General features: G+C 37.2%; 1 protein-coding gene across 7 annotated transcripts in view; it reads left to right on the top strand.

The window, feature by feature from the left end:
• Positions 1-17,779, top strand: part of eIF4EHP (eukaryotic translation initiation factor 4E homologous protein) — a 110,860-nt gene that overhangs the window by 32,012 nt on the left and 61,069 nt on the right. For all 7 annotated transcript variants that reach the window (XR_010855805.1, XM_067119538.1, XM_067119540.1 and 4 more), the window contains exons 2-5: positions 1,970-2,042; positions 9,803-9,930; positions 10,719-10,833; positions 11,880-12,032. Coding sequence is in view for 6 of the 7 variants with exons in the window: in XM_067119538.1 (XP_066975639.1) it covers positions 1,970-2,042; positions 9,803-9,930; positions 10,719-10,833; positions 11,880-12,032 (469 nt within the window). In the remaining variant the exon portion in view is untranslated. The remainder of the gene's footprint in view (positions 1-1,969; positions 2,043-9,802; positions 9,931-10,718; positions 10,834-11,879; positions 12,033-17,779) is intronic.

Genomic DNA, 17,779 nt, shown 5'->3' with positions numbered 1-17,779 from the left:
CACTTCTTTTTGTTGTTTTCATGCCTTTGAGGTACTTCATCATTTCTGTGTGGCACTGATTTGGCTTCAGACTTATTTCATCATACACTGGTTTTAGGTTTGTTATGTAACATTTAGTTTTAGGCATTTACTGTGCTTTCCCAAGAGATTACATGAACTACTACCTACTGTATATTGAATGAATATCTTTAACTTCTTTATCTCTAAATAGCTCTTTTTAGTGTATTTCTAACTCAGTATACCAACATAATTTGCTCTATGTGAGAGTAAAAGTTGCCCTTTCCAGTGTTTCTGATAACTCTGGGTATCTTTCCAGGATTTCTGATAACTCCATTTATATATACCTAATGTGCTGTGTGAAACAAACAAATAATGGGGTATACATCCTTTACTGATATAGCAGGTGCACCATTGATATCCTCTCAGTCAGTATTCATTAGAAAATCAATTATAAGCATAGCTGGTGGCTTTCTTGACTGTGCTATTGTTTTTAAAGTGTGAGCCTTGCAGTACTATCAGAAAAACACCTGATATCATAAGCCCTAGTGCTGGCACTAATTTTTTAGTATGAAGATTTTTGTCTCTAAGAACTTCTCATTTCTGTCTTTGTGAGACAGTCAAGTAGACATATGAGTCATCCAGTGAGGGGATGACTGTTGAGTCTGGGTGAGAGGTCTAGAAGTCATTTCAGAGGGACCAGTGGTGTCGTTATCAAGGGGGCAGGCAGGTCCCCCCCCCTGTCAGATGCTTGCCTCCCCCCAAGTTGAAATTCCCTTTGTAGCTAAACTTTGGTGGTCAAAAGTTGAACAAATGACATGTTTGTTCATATTATTTTGAGCCAACTTAATGTTATCAACTTATGTATGAAGTGATTGAAACTGTAGTTACAGTTTTGAATAAGTGCAAGGGAATTTGCAACTGCTGCTTAGAGTTAATTTCCAGGGAGAGGAGATGAAGAAGAGGGAATGGGATAGGTTGAAATTTTGAAGAGATTTTGGAGGGTCATAAGTCTTTTGTTTTATTGATGATATGCAACATTTTGATACATGTACATGACAAGGATATTATACTGTAGTTGAAAATTAAAATTTTTTAATAGAAATTAGCTAGTGTTGAATATAAGGTTGTGAGGAAATTTATATTAAGAGTCGAAAATTAATTGAAAATTGAGCTCTGTAATTTTAATACGGGTTTACCAATTACTAATACTATTATTTTCCTTCATTCACACGAATATATACATTCGACAATAGTATATTTTACTAATTACAGAATTGGTACATTAGTTTTGTGTGATTCTCTTTGGTCCTCCCCAAAAAATATCTTGGCCCCACCTAGGTTCCCCATTATGGAATGCCAGCTATGTAACTGGGATAGACTTATATTATACAGATAAGGAAGATGGGGTCTGGCATTTACCAACCACCTTTACTTTATTCTACCTGAGGGCTGTCACCAGCAACTCCTTGGACACCTTTTCAGATCTGTGGTGGCTTCTTAGCACATTATGTAACTGCCCACCTTAGGCAGAAAAGCATCTTGTGTAAGGTGCAAGGATAACAGTAGACTGGGATTGATTATATTAGTAACAAGCACCCCATCTGAACCCAATTTCATTCATTGAGCTCACCCTTGGGTGCACCCTGAAGTGACGTCTTTGTTCAGATTTCCGTGGTTACAGCTAAATGATGGTGTTTTAGACCATGTGAGCAGTCTGATATCTGGTTCAAAGGGCTCTCTGCAGTTGGATTTGTCAGTCTGCAAACTGACAAACAACCTACCCCTGGAGAGACTGACAGGAAAGTACGTCCCTCTTGGCAGTGGATTCGGCTGGTTTTCAAATAGATAATGTATGCTGTAAATAGAGGTATTAAAGTTCCTTTCCTATGTTAATTCCTATGTTAATATCAGAATTGTTAACACTGTTTGGAAATTATATTCATCTACATATAGCTGCTTTGTTTTACAGGTTAAAAACTAGTGATGACTCTGGTGAAGAAGATACTGTTAACAAGGAGACCAAAGAAATAGAAAAGCCGCTGGTAAGTTTCATATCTTCTTTGGTTATTTAGATATTTGTTCACTTTTTGTAATTATCCTAGTTAGCTGAGTTGTAAGTCCTTAAGATTACAGTACAGTAATCTCTCCTCTCTACAGTACCAGGCTTTCAAATCTATGGCACTAGTTGCCTCTTTTGCAGTTGGAATTGATCACCCATGAACAGTTGATTAATCATGCATGGATTGGAAGTGTTCAAAGCATTTTTCCTCAAGTGTGGTGTTACACACTGTTGGATGTATTATTGAGTAAATTTATTCTTGAAATGTTTTCACATTATAGCAAATACCTTATGGTAAGTGTTAAAGTTTCTTCCTGGGACAGGTACTGTACTGAGAGAGAAAGGAAAAAGTATACAGAGCTTTCATCCTGGTGTTTAACTTCACCTTTCTATTTTCTTCATTTGCTAATGAACCAGTTAACATTTTAGCAAAGATAAATTTTCAGTAGAAACGCAAATTAAATGATTTTTTTCAATTTCTTATTAGATAAAATAAGTATTGAAATATATTTTAGTTCTCATTTATATTTTTTTGTATTTTAGTGATTTTGCCAGATTTTTTAATTTTAAAACCTCAAAAGATAAATGCAGTCATGAATAAATGGTACAGGTAATTCTGTGCATTATCACTGTACATACACAAACTTTACATGCCTTGTGAAGGGCTGTCAGGATTCCCATCTTCATCTTGGAACTTTATATTTTACAATATTCTTATTTTTATTTTGACTCATTTTCACTATAAATGTTGTGTGCACTCACTGAAATTGCTACAGCCTTTTTTGTTTTTTTTATGCTTATGATTTTTTTATTTATATTTTTTATGTTATTCTTATTTATTTTTAAAGCTAATTTCATTTATATTTTTACTGTATTTTCTCATTTTCTATTTTTACAACCCAAAAGATAGATTCAGTTATATTTACAATTTTCTAATATTTTTCGGTATTTTCCCATTTTTAATATTTACAACCCAAAAGATAAATATTCTCATTTAAGTATATTTTTGCTACTGTTGTATTTTTTTTTGTTCTCATTTCTTTTTATTTATATTTTACAATATTTTTATTGTATTTTGTCATTTTTTATATTTTTGCAACTCGGAAGATAAACACAATCGTGTAGGGTACATACATACTCACAAACTCATTTGCTGCCGTCCATGAACTTGCGACAGCTTGTTTTTGGTTTGTGTTGTTATGCTTAAGATTTTTAACATTTATATTTTGCACTATTCTCATTTGTATATTTACTGTATTTTCTCATTTTTATTTTTAAAACCTAAAAGATAATTGCAGTCTTGTGCATAGAGTACGCATGTACACACATATTCATACACTGGTTTTGGTGAACTTGCCACAGCTTGTTTTGTTTCATGTAGTTATGTTATTCTCGTTTATATTTTTACTGCATTTTTTTTTTTTTTTTTTTTTACATCCCAAAAGATAAGAGCAATCATCAGCATAGGGCACATACATGCGCACAAAAGTAGTGCCAACAAACAATAGTGGCAGATTGATGCAGTGACCCAGGAAATTTTAAATTACTCTGGCCGAAATTAGAGCCTGATTAGTGATAGTCGATCTGTACGTCATTTAATGTTGCATATGTAAAAGAAATATATTGTGCTGAAAATTGCATGAGTGTACTATAAAATTTATTTTGAAATTTCGAGTAAGATATTAGAATATACTATGGTCATAGTATTTGAGTACTTGTATAAAAATATACAAAATTTTTAATTCTTTAAACTATTTACTCATAAGAGAAGCATGACCATTCGTATTCTATAATATAAACATCTACAGAATAAGTGCAAAACAGTAATGTGTTTAAAAATGAAGTTATAATCAGTCCAGCTCATTTAATACAAAGTTCGTCTTGTTAAATTTTCCTCTGAAACCCTTTATTGAAGGCAAGTTTTTCACTGGTGTTGGGATGCTATTCCAAGTTTGGGGTCCTTGCTCCTGTATGGACTTTTGCACTAGGAACAACCTGACTTTCCAGTTGATGTGTGTGATGAGGGATGGTGTCTCTTACTGTAGGAAATACAAATAACCAGTCGGGGAAGTGGATGATGACAAATTTTGCATATGAATACACATACAGGCAGTCCTTGGTTAACAATGGGGGTTCCGTTTCCGGCCAAGTGCTGCTAACCGAAAATTGGCAATAATTATGGTATTAAATGGTGTTTACGATGTTGTAAGCATCAATAAACCGCTTATTGGCACTGTTAGCCGCTTACTGACGCCGATTAACTGCTTACAGACACCGATAAACCGTTTACCAATGCCAAAAATTGCTTACCGTCGCTGAAAATCTGGTTAATGACGTCATTATAATTAGCCAAGAGCCATAAAGCTGGATCGCTGTTAACCGATGCCATTAATAAGAGAGGACTGCCCGTAGGCAGTCCCCGGTTATTGACGGGGGTTCCATTCCAACGGCGTGACGGTAAATGAAAATCGTTGATAACCAAAAATTGGCGATTTTTAGCACTTTTTTGGCACTTATCAGCGCCATTACATGATTATCGTCGCACTAGGCAAACCCCAAAAAAACCGGATCACTGATAACCGAGCCCGTCGATAACCTGGGACTGCCTGTACATCAAATGTAATTTTACTCTTGAATTTTTAACCACTGCAGTTCCTTGAGAGTTGAGGTAATGAGATCATATTTTTAGTCTTGCCAATGGCTATCTTTGCTGCAAAATTCTCTTAACTTTTGGAGTCCATCTAGATGCTGCAGAGTTGTCATACCCCATACTTTGGAACAGTACAGGTAGTGCTCGAGTCACGATAATTCGCCTTACGAGAATTCGATTTTGCGATGGTGTTAGCAATTAATACGGATACGACAATATTTAGAAAATATTTTTAAGTTTCTCTTGGGCATAGGCAGCAGCGTGCAGTCAGGCAGCGAGAGAGACCAACTTACAATAGACCAACTTCTTTTCCTCCATCTCTTTATTCCATTTAGTTAAAAAAGTAAGAGATTGATAAAAGTATTGTTAGTAACATTAAACTCTTGCGTAAATGCATACAGCCATAAACAACCGAACAAGAAACTTGTTTTGCTAACAACAACTGTTTTGCTTGTATTTCAACCATCGTGCAGTTAAACAATTGCCGTAGTTATGTTACAAATGACGTTAAGTACAATAGGACTGATATATTTTTACATTATATCCTTATTCGCTTTGGAGAAATATACTGCTAAATTTAAGCTGCAAGTTGTAGCTGAAACTGAAAAAAAAATGTTCAAGCTGCTAATGACTAAAAATTATCGTGCATCGGCAGTGTGGGTGAAACTCGACTGTAAATAAAATTGGAGAGAGTATTTTAATCAAAATTGCTGGGCATGAAAGAACACATACAGGCAGTCCCTGGTTATCAGCGGGGGGTTCCATTCTGAAAAACCAAAAATTGGATGTTTTTGGCAAATTTTTGGGTCTTAGTAAAAAAGTGCTGATTTTCAGTTATTGGCGATGAAATCAAGAGTAAATATTGGCGCTGAACAGAAATCGTGATTTTTGATTTTTTTTCACTGCTACAAGCAAAACAAAACCGATGCCGTTAACTGGGGACTGCCTAATTACTGCTGTTTTCATGCTGATAAAAGATAAATAGTAAAGCTCATATTATGATGAAAAAAAATAGCTAAAGAATTAATTTTTTTACACAAAACAAACATACCCCCAAATGGCCAGCGTATCATATGTTAAGTTAAAAAATAGCTAAATTAATTTCACAACGACTTAAAAACATTTCGACTTAAAAACACTTTGTATAACGAAAAATATCTTTGTTCCATATAAATAAAGTATCTAGAGAGTCATTTATGCTAACTAGAAGCAAGAAAAACTGCTCTGAGCTGAGTTAAATGTAGCGAAATAAACTTACAGCATAATCGATTTCCAAACCAAAACATTGATCGCTATGATCGCAATTTATAATACAAAAGCAGTATGAGAATATATACAATATAATTGGATACAGTGTAGTAAAGCATAACTTTTTAAAAGATCCACGGGAAAGATGCACGTTCATTATGTTGATGTTTGTATAATACAATATTCATATGTGGATACAGAGTACAGTATAATTAGGTTAGGCTACTGCATATGTATACGATATATCATAATGTAGGCTAAGCCTTGTATGTTAACTTTCTCTTTATACTGAATTATTGAGTCAATCTTCATTGAACCTGCAGAATTAGCTGACACTAATAATTACTATACTGTATATGTATAGTACCGTAGTGTAGGCTAGGCTATATACGTACTGTATATTCAAAATACAGTGTTTCCAACAAACGATGGGTTTTTTGGAGCCTAACCCCATCGTAAGTAGGGCAATACCTGTAGTTTTTTATACTTAAAAGCTAATGACTGAACAATTGTAATGCGCATTGCTTGGTTAAAACTATTTTTAATTTTATTCAAGAATATTAATATTCCATTTACTTTACTTATTAGCTGGGGTAATAGCAGTGTCACCAAAATATATTTGAAAGTTGGTGGAATAAGGGAAATTAATGGGCAAGATCCAATGAATATATACTGTACAGTGGTTTTTTGTTCATTTATGTTTAGGCCATTTCTCTGAAGGTATATTTTAGCATCTTTCAGGGTATTTTCAGCATGATTTACCAAATCTTTAATTTCGCTAGTTTTGCCAGTTAAAACTTTGTGAGTGTCGTCTGCTTACTGAACTACAGTACGGGCAGTCCCCGGTTATCGGCGGGCTCGGTTATCAGCAATCTGAATTTTCGGCGCTTGTCTCGGCGCCGATTTCCGCTTATCAACACCAATAATCGCATATTGGTGCCGATACATACCTAACAGAGGCACCAATGACTGAAAATCAGCGCTTATTGGCGCTGAAAAAGCGCTGAAAATCGCTAATTTTCAGTTATTGGCAGTTTTTGCTTATTGTCACACTGTCAGAAGGGAACCCTGCTGATGACTGGCGACTGCCTTTATTATTATTACTATTCATACGGAATGAGCCCACAGGGGCCATTGACTTGGAATTCAAGCTCCCAAAGAATATGGTGTTCAGTAGGAAGAAGTAAGAGGAGGAAAAGGGATATACAGAAAGAAGGCATCTCACTTAATAAAAAAGAAAAAAAAATTAGTAATTAAAAAATTAATAAATAGATAAAAGTGTATTAAAATCCAAGGAGAATAATATTAGGGTAGTAATGCACTGCGTCTTCACTTGAACTCCTGAAGTTCCGATTGCACGACATCCTCTGAGAGACTGTTCCATAGTCCAGTAGTGTGAGGAATAAAGGACCTCTGGAACTGAGAAGTTGGACAGCAAGGCACATTTAACTGCGTACTGTATTGGTACTGCTGTTCAGCAAATCTGGTTGCTTTCAGCAGGCAAAGGGGATCAGGGATCAATTGTGAATGTGAAAGACCTGTTAAAATATAACTTATGAAAAAAAAAACCTGAAAATATTTGGGATAGGGAGGGAGAGAAGAGTTGAGTGAAGGCATCCCACCCCTTGACCCTATACTAGTTTGTCATATCTTTATGCCAAATTCAGTAGATATTTGCTGAATTCAGTTAAAATATCACCATAAATTTGTATAGTGAAATTGATTAGGAACATTTTAAAAATTGAAAAAGAATATTTATTCCTTGCCGTTATCCACATTCAGTCGGAGTGAAATCATCAATAGTTTACCCTTCCAGCTTCCTCCTTCCCCATAGATCACAATAAGGCTCAAGTTCATCATTATCATTATCATCCAGAGTGACCAGCTTTGATGACAAGTAGAGGGTTAGGCTGTACTTTCAGGGTTAGTGGATGATATGGACCACTTCAAACAGATGAGTACATTCATGCCTATTTGCTTCACAGTGCAGTTTTTGATATTTTACTTGAAGATTTACAATATGGTTAGATAGGTTATGTTTCATAGATTCCAGGATTTGGCTTGAGACCAACTTTTGTTATTGTTTTTGTACATAGTTTGCAAGTTACCTGTACTCTTCCTGTACAGTGCATTACCTTAAGTACAAGAACAGTAATACATAAACTTGAGGGTTCTAAATTAAGGGAAATTTCCAAAGGTACGGTTGTCCCAAAAATCTTTGGATATTTTAAGGAACAGAAAACTCCAGCAAGTGCAAGGCTGTTTGGCTGTCTAAATCTAAGTGTAGGTTCCTATTTTTCTGGGGTAACAGGTCCACTAAAACTTAAATTTTACTGAAATTTGTTTATATAATTTTTGGGTGTTTTTACAATTTTTTGGTGCTTTGAAAGAAAAAACTGTAGGAACTGTAATAAACATTTTGTCAAAACATGTACTTTATAACATGTGCATAATTTGTTTGTCTACTAGTTTTGCCTGAGCTGTAGCTAATTTTTTTGAACAAGTTGTGGCAGTGCTTAGATGTTAAGCAAGAAACAAACCAGTAACGATTTTATTTACATCATTGTATCAGTTCAGTAGCTGTACTCATTGTACAGTATCTAATTCCTCATTGGACGGGTCGGTACCGTTCTCGGCTAGCGCTCTGCTGGGCCCACGTTCGAGTCTCCGGCCGGCCAATGAAGAATTAGAGGAATTTATTTCTGGTGATAGAAATTAATTTCTCTGTATAATGTGGTTCGGATTCCACAATAAGCTGTAGGTCCCGTTGCTAAGTAACCAATCGGTTCTTAGCCACGTAAAATAAGTCCAATCCTTCGGGCCAGCCCTAGGAGAGCTGTTAATCAGCTCAGTGGTCTGGTTAAACTGAGGTATACTTAACTTTGTACAGTATCTAGTTATGGTAGAATAGGAATGTGTTAAGAAAAACCAGCTGTATTGTACAATTAGAAAGTAACTGTAACAATAATACATTGATACATATTAATGAATTAAAACATTGAATGATCCCAGAACCTCAAGAAACACCTGTCATTCCTACAGGGTATAAAATAATCACTATACTGTTCTCATCATTCTTCACAATTTCATCATGTGGAATGAAAGTCTGTCCTTAACTTGCTTAGATCTTATATGTGTACCCTGGTACATGTATTTATAATTTTGATTGATCATTTATGTGGGGCAATACCTGATATAATGAACCAGCAGTAAGAGCATCACAATGACAGTCTTGATGAAGATATACTGTATTGCCCAATCAATTACAATATGAAAGGGTGTATTTCAGGTATGAGAATTTTGTGCTATAGATTGTCCGTTTTCACATTACAGTACAGTGCTATAATGCTCTCTATGACTTTTATTAACATAGTGTTGTAGCTTAGGTTGTAGCTTTGCAAACTGTCCAATTTTCAGCCATATTTTCCTCTCTGTGGCTGTCATAGACTGGTTAGACGGGCGGAGGTTACTGTACTTTAATATACTTATTTCTACAGTCATTAACTTTAAGATTGATACAGTAATGCTCTGTGAAAAATTACTCTTCAAAAATTTTTAAAGGCTGTAAATGCTTTACAGTGCTTTTGTAAAAATATCAAAACATTACCATAATGTAAGTCTGTTATTAAACTTTTCAGAATCTGAGATGAGAATATAGTATACAATGAATCTGAACAGCACTAATGTTCATGGAAACTTGAAATTACAATTATTTTACCCTACATTTAGTATAGTATTTATTTTAATCTAATGGTAAGTTTATTACATTACTTTAACACTGTGACCCACTTCTAATGTCATCATCAGCAGCATCACTAATGTTTACAATTGTATTTCATTTTCAGCCACCAGTAGAAGTAAAGCCAGGAGAACACAGACTACAGTACACATACTCTATTTGGTTTAGCAGACGAGCACCTGGTAAACAAGCTACAACACAAAGTTACGACCAGAATCTAAAATTGTTAGGCAGGTGAGATTGTGACACTGGTGTCTTGCTTTACTGTAGATGTGATACAGTTTCATTTATGTTTGCATAAGGGTCATTATAGTGTGTGTCCAGAAGTGACAGGATTTGTACCACTGTACAGTTAATTTGTAGAATCACTTGACGTCATACCTATGGTTTTATCTTGTTTTGAATATATTGAAGGGCACTATCTAAAGTGTTCCCAGCATTATAAACTGTAGACTACCCCAGAGGTTGTGTGCAACATCCCTTTGGGCGTAGCTGCCTCACTTGCCGTCCTAATTTAGTTTCATGTCATCTTTTCTTACTTAACTGCTCAGCCTTAGTTTTTACTCCTGATAAAAGCCGTTTTATGGCCAGTGTTCTGGTTAAAGTATCAAAAAACAACATCAGGATTATAAAATAATAATTGTAGTCCTCGCTCTTACTGTTATCGTACTTTCCCATTATAAGTTGAGGAATGTTAAAACTGTACATAATGATGAAGTAAGGTCTCAGCACCTTTGACCCACAGCTTGATCTGAAGTCCAGATCTACATCCATTTATTTTAGTTCCAAGAGCTTTTATCCCCATGTAGTTTTTGCACCTTTGTATTAATTTGTATACTTTAGTAAATACCTGTAATTGCTTTTGATAATTTTACCTCTTTTAATGAGTCCTTGCAACTTCTGTTTTATATAATTTTTGCTGAAGTCATGATGATGCTCATATCATCAAAATTTCCAGTTTATTAATGTGGCGTTGCCATTCTTGTATTGCATGTATATTGGTTTTTCATGTTTATTTTTAGGTTTGCATCTGTGGAGCAGTTTTGGGGCTATTACAGTAGATTGTTGCGACCTTCAGATCTCACGTCACATTCTGATATTCACATATTCAAAGATGGAATTAAACCTATGTGGGAGGTGAGTGAGTGAGGTAAACTTTGCTTCTCAGATCTTTCAGTAAGGATAGCCTTGACAGTTTTCATTCTCAGTAAAGAATTTGAGAGATTAAACCTGGCTCTGAATTTTGCTGGTTATTCCTTTTTAAAATATTTTCGATCTAAAACCTTTTTATGGCAACTTGCTTTTTTTTGTCATATAGTGTAAATAAGAAAATAATTTGATACCCTTAGTTGTAGAATAATTGCCAATAACCTGTTAAATAGGGTTAGGTTGGATGTTGGTTTAAGCTATTTAATACGTATGCAGCATTATTTTATTGATGTTGATGTTAAGGCAGTGCATTAAGGCTAATGTTGATTGTGCTGAATGCTTATATGGTATTAGTGTATGATCATTTTGTAAAGTTTATAATGGTGTTTGGTTAAGCCATATACATCATTAATTTTATGATAAATATTTGGGATAAAAATGAGGGTTAGAATATGTACCTCATAGGGGGAGTGTGCCATCAGTGCACCTCATACAGTGCACTGTAGGCATTCCTTAAGGTTCTTTTCAGCATCCTTTCGTCCCCTAGCTGCAACCCTTCATTCCTTTTATCATACCTCTTTTCATATTTTCTGTCTTCCCTCTCCAAATGATTGTTTCATAGTGCAACTGGGAGGTTTTCCTCCTGTGTTACACCTTTAAAACCTTTTTACTCTGTTTCCATTTCAGCACAGGATGACCTCATAGGTCCCAGCACTTGGCCTTTGGCCTAAACTCTATATTCTATTGTGTTCTTAGAATACGCAGAGTTATGATGATGTTAGTTATTCCCATAGGCTGTGGTTTGCTGTATGCATACAAAAGTTACCACCAATAAAGTTTTCCAGAAAGTACAGTTATTATTATTATTATTATTATTATTATTATTATTATTATTATTATTATTATTTTAGTAAAAACAGTTGAACTTTTGTAATAAGTGTGTTTGTTTTTATGCAAATTTTTGTAATGCTTCAGGAACATGTCCAAACTGAAATTTTGTATGAACAATTATATTTATATTTTTTTTCCTAAAGGATACAGCAAATAGGAATGGTGGAAAGTGGATCGTTCGATTACGAAAAGGGTTAGCATCACGCTGCTGGGAAAACATGATATTGGCTATGGTTGGAGAGCAGTTTATGGTTGGTGATGAAATATGTGGAGCTGTGATATCGGTTCGCTTTCAGGTATGTCGTTGATTTTTCCAGGCTACAAAAATTATGAGATTCTTTGCTTAAATAGTGGTATGCACAGGTTGCATAGTTATGTGAAATTTAAATTCATACTGGAATTGTGTTACCTACTAGACTCTTTAAGATCGTTTGATGGTTATTGTGGAAGAAAGGGAGCCCTATTGTTTTGGTATTTTGAGAATGGTATTGTGCTGGTGATGTACAGTTGGTATTTGTTTTACACAGTTTTTTGTATTTCACAATAAGGAAAAATTTCATTCTTGGTTTAAAGAAAGTTGAATAAAATCTGTATTCACTCATCGAAATCTGAGTAAGTGATTGATTTACTGATGACGAAAAGTATTCTCAAGTATTCAGTTGAAGGATACATTAGCACCTACTGCACTCTTGGGCTAAGAAAAATAACAACAAAATTTAGAAGAATAATAAATTATTGATAAAGAACAACTAAATAAAAATTTTGAAAACAATTATGTGCAGCCACAAACGTGTTCTTTTTAGAAATCTGTTTAAAGGACAGCTAATAATTTTTTTATGTAAAGTATAATGTGAGTTTTTGTTTCTGATTATATTGAGTAGTCATGGTTTTCTTGTCCAAGGTCACTTTAACTCTTTGTAAAGTAGAAAAAACATTTTCACTAGAATCGCTTGTAGTGCCATAACTGTTCTGTGTCCCCCTTTCTTTTTCTTACTGGATTTTGTGGCAACTTCTATCTTTTCTCATGTGAAATGTTTGCAAGTTCCCATTTACAGATGTTCTCAGTAGTTATTTGTCATTGCCTGGCAGTTTTTGTCTTGGTAGAGACTTTACGTTTGAAATGTAAAACTATTCAAATGAAGTTTCTTTCTCTTTCTCAGTCAAGAGCTTATTGTACTTCATTCTGGTTGGGGCTTTTGTTTTAATTTCTTTTACAGGTGTTACCCAACTTAAGTGCTTTGTATACAGGGCCCTGGAGTTCGTCTTCATTCTTATTAATGATGTGAATAATTGTGAAGCAAGTTATTTATTTGAAGAAGGATTTAGATGTGATTCTGTTATTAAAAATATGGTGTGTGCTGTAAATCTGAAGAACAAGTAATACACAGAGTAGTCATTCATTATTTGGGTGCCTTTTGTCACCCCCTGAATTGTTTGTGATTTGTTCCAGTTGCCCAAAATCTGGTGTTTATGTTTATTTTGACAGCAAGTTTTATTTGGGTAGCATGTTCTTTAAGCCCCCTTTTCTTACAATGGTGTTTGTGATCCAGTCTGGATCTCAAACTTTCATAGGGCAAAACAAGCAACATCTAATGGCTTTAACGTGCATTACTGCATTTTACACTAAGTTGGATGATGCTGGTAATCTTTTGGCTAGTTTTATTGTAGCTTGGAAAGTGTGGGTAAGGTGCCCATCTAAGACTTGAAGAACAGGGTGAATGTATGGAATTGTTTTTACGAATCACATGAGGATTTTATAAAAAAATTACTTTATTTAACCAGCCTGATCCTGATTTAGCATACAGTTTTTCTATTTTGTGGTGAGTTTCCAACCCATGGTATCTGCATAGCTTTCCTTTCATGTTTTAAACCACATGATAGTCAACCAGTATGCCATCATATTGTGACTTGTTTTAGTTTTTTAACTGTCAGAAGGAAACCAGTTTCTAAATGCACTCTGGTCTTTCTGGTATTTTGAGTTGCTCATTGTCTTTCAGAATATCATAAAGTCAGTTTGCATTATGTCACCAATCTTCTATGTCATACTGTATCTTAACATGAATTAAATTGCTGGCATACTGTCTTTTAAGAGGTCTTGAAAAGTCTTGAATAATATACTTACAAGATTGCATCAGCATTGATCATAGTTTCATTTTCTTTAACTGGTCACCATAACAGCATTCTTCTCTTTCATTGTCAAGAAAGCAGTTTTTGCCTGTAATTATAAGATTAAAGTATTGTAGCTAACCACTGTTAAACAATCTTAATAAAAAAATAAGTTTTATATAAGTAACTTACCAAGTAATTACTTTGCTATTACTTCTACTCACGTGGTAGCTAAAAAGTTAAAAGCCTCGCCAGCGCTTCTATTGTTTTCTTGTCAGCGACAGCCCTGCCCGCTATTGGGGAATGGTAGGGAACAACCAAGTGAAAGAGCTCAATTCATTTCTGCCAGCTCTCGAGCTAACATCGATGGTTTGCAGCATCTCTGTTTTGAATTCTTTCATCGGTCTTTTGGTTTTATCTCAGGATCTTGTGAAATATTCCTACTTTTGCATAGCTTCTATTACTAGCGCTAGCTTTATAACCAGCTTAGTAGTGACTTAATTGTGACTTCATTATTTCTTGATTCCAGTTCCTCTAGTATTAGGTACTGTCAGGAGGGGTGTAACACCAGATTAACTAAATCTGCTTACGACTCCCACACGATTTGTGCTAGTTGTAAGGGACGTTCATGTTCCAAAGAGAATACATGTGATGAATGTAAAGGCTGGAGTGAAAAGCAATGGAAGGTTTTGCAGTCCCATCTTGATAAACTCGATAGGGATAGGAAACGGAATGCGGCATTTAGAGCAGCAAGTAGGACACGAAGCATTGATTCTATTCCTAACCCTAGTGCTGAAAATGTTCCTTCCATTTCTCCTTCCCCCTCTTCAGCATTGTCTCCTATCTCCAGTCCTCCTACCTTTGTACCACCTACTCCTGTATCTGGCTCCCATGCTTCCCACCCCATTGCCATTGCCAATCTTGAAGGTAGAATCTATCGTAAATTCGAACTTATGGTAAGTTTTATGGCGGAAAAAATTACTTAAGGAGAAGGTTTTCAGTGAGAAATTGAAAAGTGAAAGTGTAGCCTGGAGGAGGTGGCTGCCTGTCCCATCGGCTCTCCTAGATGAAGGTCACTCTCACACTCCCCTGACTCTGTGAGAAGACATACCAGAGGTCCAAGGGAGGCCGGTGGGGTTTGCCCATGGGTAGTCACCCCCTCAGTCGGGCCTGTGACTCAGGCTATGACTAGACAGCCATTGGAAAGGCATCTCTGTTAATGTGAGCGAGTTGCCTTCCGACTCAGACAGTTCGTGCCCCAACAAGAGGCAGCTGATGGTGTTTTCCAGGGGAGGCTCGTCCATTGAAGAGACGTTTGGATGATGGATCTCAGTCATTGCCTATTTCTTGTAGGCAGCCTAAGGAGCTGCCCTGCAGCCCACAACCCTCCTGCAGCCTTTTCATCAGTATTTAACCCTAGGCGCCAGAGTTCTAAGAAGCTCTCCTCTTCTGCCCATTGTCTCTCTCATGCTCAGCGCCAACTGACAAGCGCCCGGCGCCAGAGGTGCATTTGGCGCCAACTGAGCGCCCGACTCCCACTCTTCCTTTGAGCTCTTCTGCACTAGAGACTACGGATGATGCTTCCTTGGTGCCCATCAAGCGGCAATTGGCGGATATTATGGGCTGTTTACAGAAGGCTCCAGCTTTGTCCAAGCCTCCTCAAGACCCTCTGTCTCCAGTTTCTTCGGATGAAGAGGAAGTGGATCAAGAACCTGATTCATTGGAATATGCAGCTCTTTTGAGGTTTTTCTTGGGCAGTTATCCAACCTTCTTTATATTAGCTGCTCCAGTTTCTCCTGCCTCAACTTTCCCCATGAGAAATCAGCCCAACGTCAGCTCTCATCTGCCTAAGATGGTATTGTCCTCCTCTTCTAAGAAGGCCTTTCTGGAAGTCGATGACTGGCTCTCTCAGAAGAGGGATCAGGGGAAGGCTACCTTTGCCTTCCTTCCTTCTAGGCTTACACGCAGAAGATATCTGGCCTGTGCCATGGGAGAAGCTCCCTCCCTGGGAGTCGCTGCCTCCTCCCAGGGCCACTTCTCAGGTTTGATTGACTCGGCTCATCATTCGGCCTTCTCTTCTGCCAAGATTGTTTTCTGCAGCAGAATTTAGACCACCTTGTTAAAAACATCTTCAAGGTATTTGAAGTCATAAGTTTTCTTGACTGGACAGTTGGAGCGTTGGCCAAGAAGATTGAGGACTGCCCCATGCTTGCCAAAGACTAAGCTGCAGACTGGTTAGGAGTGTTGTCCTGTGCAGACAAGGCAGTTAGAGATGGATCCCTTGAACTCACTGAACTTTTCTCAGTGGGAGTACTTAAGAAAGACGGAGCTATGGTGCTCCTTCACGACGAAGGGACTGACTTCAGTGGAGAAACTGACCTTACTCTTTTCTCTCCTGGACAACTTTTACCTATTCCTCAGGCCACAGTTAAGGAAATAGCCATGGAACTTCATAAGAAGTCAACCCAGGACCTACTTTTCTTGGTCTTCAAAGCGCCCCAAGGAGCCTACTTTGTTTGGCTCTAAGACTACCTCATTTCTTCAACCACAGCCCTTTCATGGGGTGGACCAGTTTCCCTCTTAAGTCCCGTACGTCTGTGCAATTCTCACAGAGGTCAATTAAGAAACCCTCCTCCAGACCCTCAGCCAAGAAAGTCTTATGCATGTCCTTCATGCACCTGTAGGAGCAAGACTTCACCTTTTTTGGGAAATATGGAGCACCAGAGGAGCAGAGCCATGGATCATACACATCTTGAAAGAGGGGTACGCCATCCCCTTCAGGGAGTTTCCTCCCTTAGTTACCTTTCTGATCACGTTGACCTCTGTGAGGTGACAAGGGATCTCCTAATCTGGGCAAACCAGAATCAAGCGGGATTAGTGACTCGCTTCATCCTAGGGAAGATGAATGTCCTTGCAGATGAACTCAGTCGTCGGAGACAGGTTCTCCCTACCAAGTGGACACTAAACTTGCGGGTCTGCGACGGCTTCTGGAAGCTGTGGGGCAGACTATTGCTGGATCTGTTTGCCACATCGAGGAACCACCGTCTACATCTTTTCTGCTCTCCAACCCTGGACCCTCTGGCTTGGGCAACAGATGCCATGTTGCAGAATTGGTCGGACTTGGACATCTATCGTGAGATATTCAGTCATCTTTCAAACTGATTTTGCAGTCCTTATTTACCAACTTACTTTCTTATGATAGTACTTATAATTGTCCAATTCAAGCATTGCAACAATTTCCCTGGACTGGTAGCTCCATTCTGGCCTCGAAAAGAATGGTTCCACATTTACTCAGACAACCACACTTCAGGAGATTCCACCAGGGGTTATCAGCTCTTGCTCTGACAGGCTTCAGACTGTCCAGAGACTTGTCAGAGCAAAGGGCTTTTCAAGAGTGGCTGCAGAATCTAATGCTAAATAAAGATGTCAGTCCTCCAAACCTTGCCAGTCTAAGTGGACAGTCTTTCACAGATGGTGTGCCAGACCTAACATCTCATCTTCTAAGACATCTGTAACAGATATAGTGGATTTCCTTCTCTTTCTAAGAAGTTCCACAGGGCTTGCTCCTTCCACGATTAGAGGATACAGAGCTATGCTCAGTTCTGTCTTCAAGCATAGAGGGTTAGATTTGTCTTTTAACCAGGATCTCACTGATCTCATTGAGTCTTTCAAGACTTCCAAACAACCTAATAGAGACTCTGTGTCTTGGAATCTCTATGTAATTCTTAAATGGCTAACAGGCCCCTCCTTCTAGCCTCTCCCTTCCACCTCTCTGAAGAACCTTACCAGGAAGACCCTTTTCCTTGTCATGTTGGCCACAGCCAAGCTTATTAGCAAACTTCAGGCCATAGACAGAAGTGTAGGATTTGCTCAAGGAGATACTGTGTGCACTTTTACACTTGGCTTCCTGTCTAAGAATGAGGATCCTTCCAAGCCC

Source organism: Macrobrachium rosenbergii, chromosome 17 (genome assembly GCF_040412425.1).
Source record: "Macrobrachium rosenbergii isolate ZJJX-2024 chromosome 17, ASM4041242v1, whole genome shotgun sequence".
Lineage (NCBI taxonomy): Eukaryota > Metazoa > Arthropoda > Malacostraca > Decapoda > Palaemonidae > Macrobrachium > Macrobrachium rosenbergii.
This window is presented reverse-complemented; position numbering and strand designations above follow the sequence as displayed.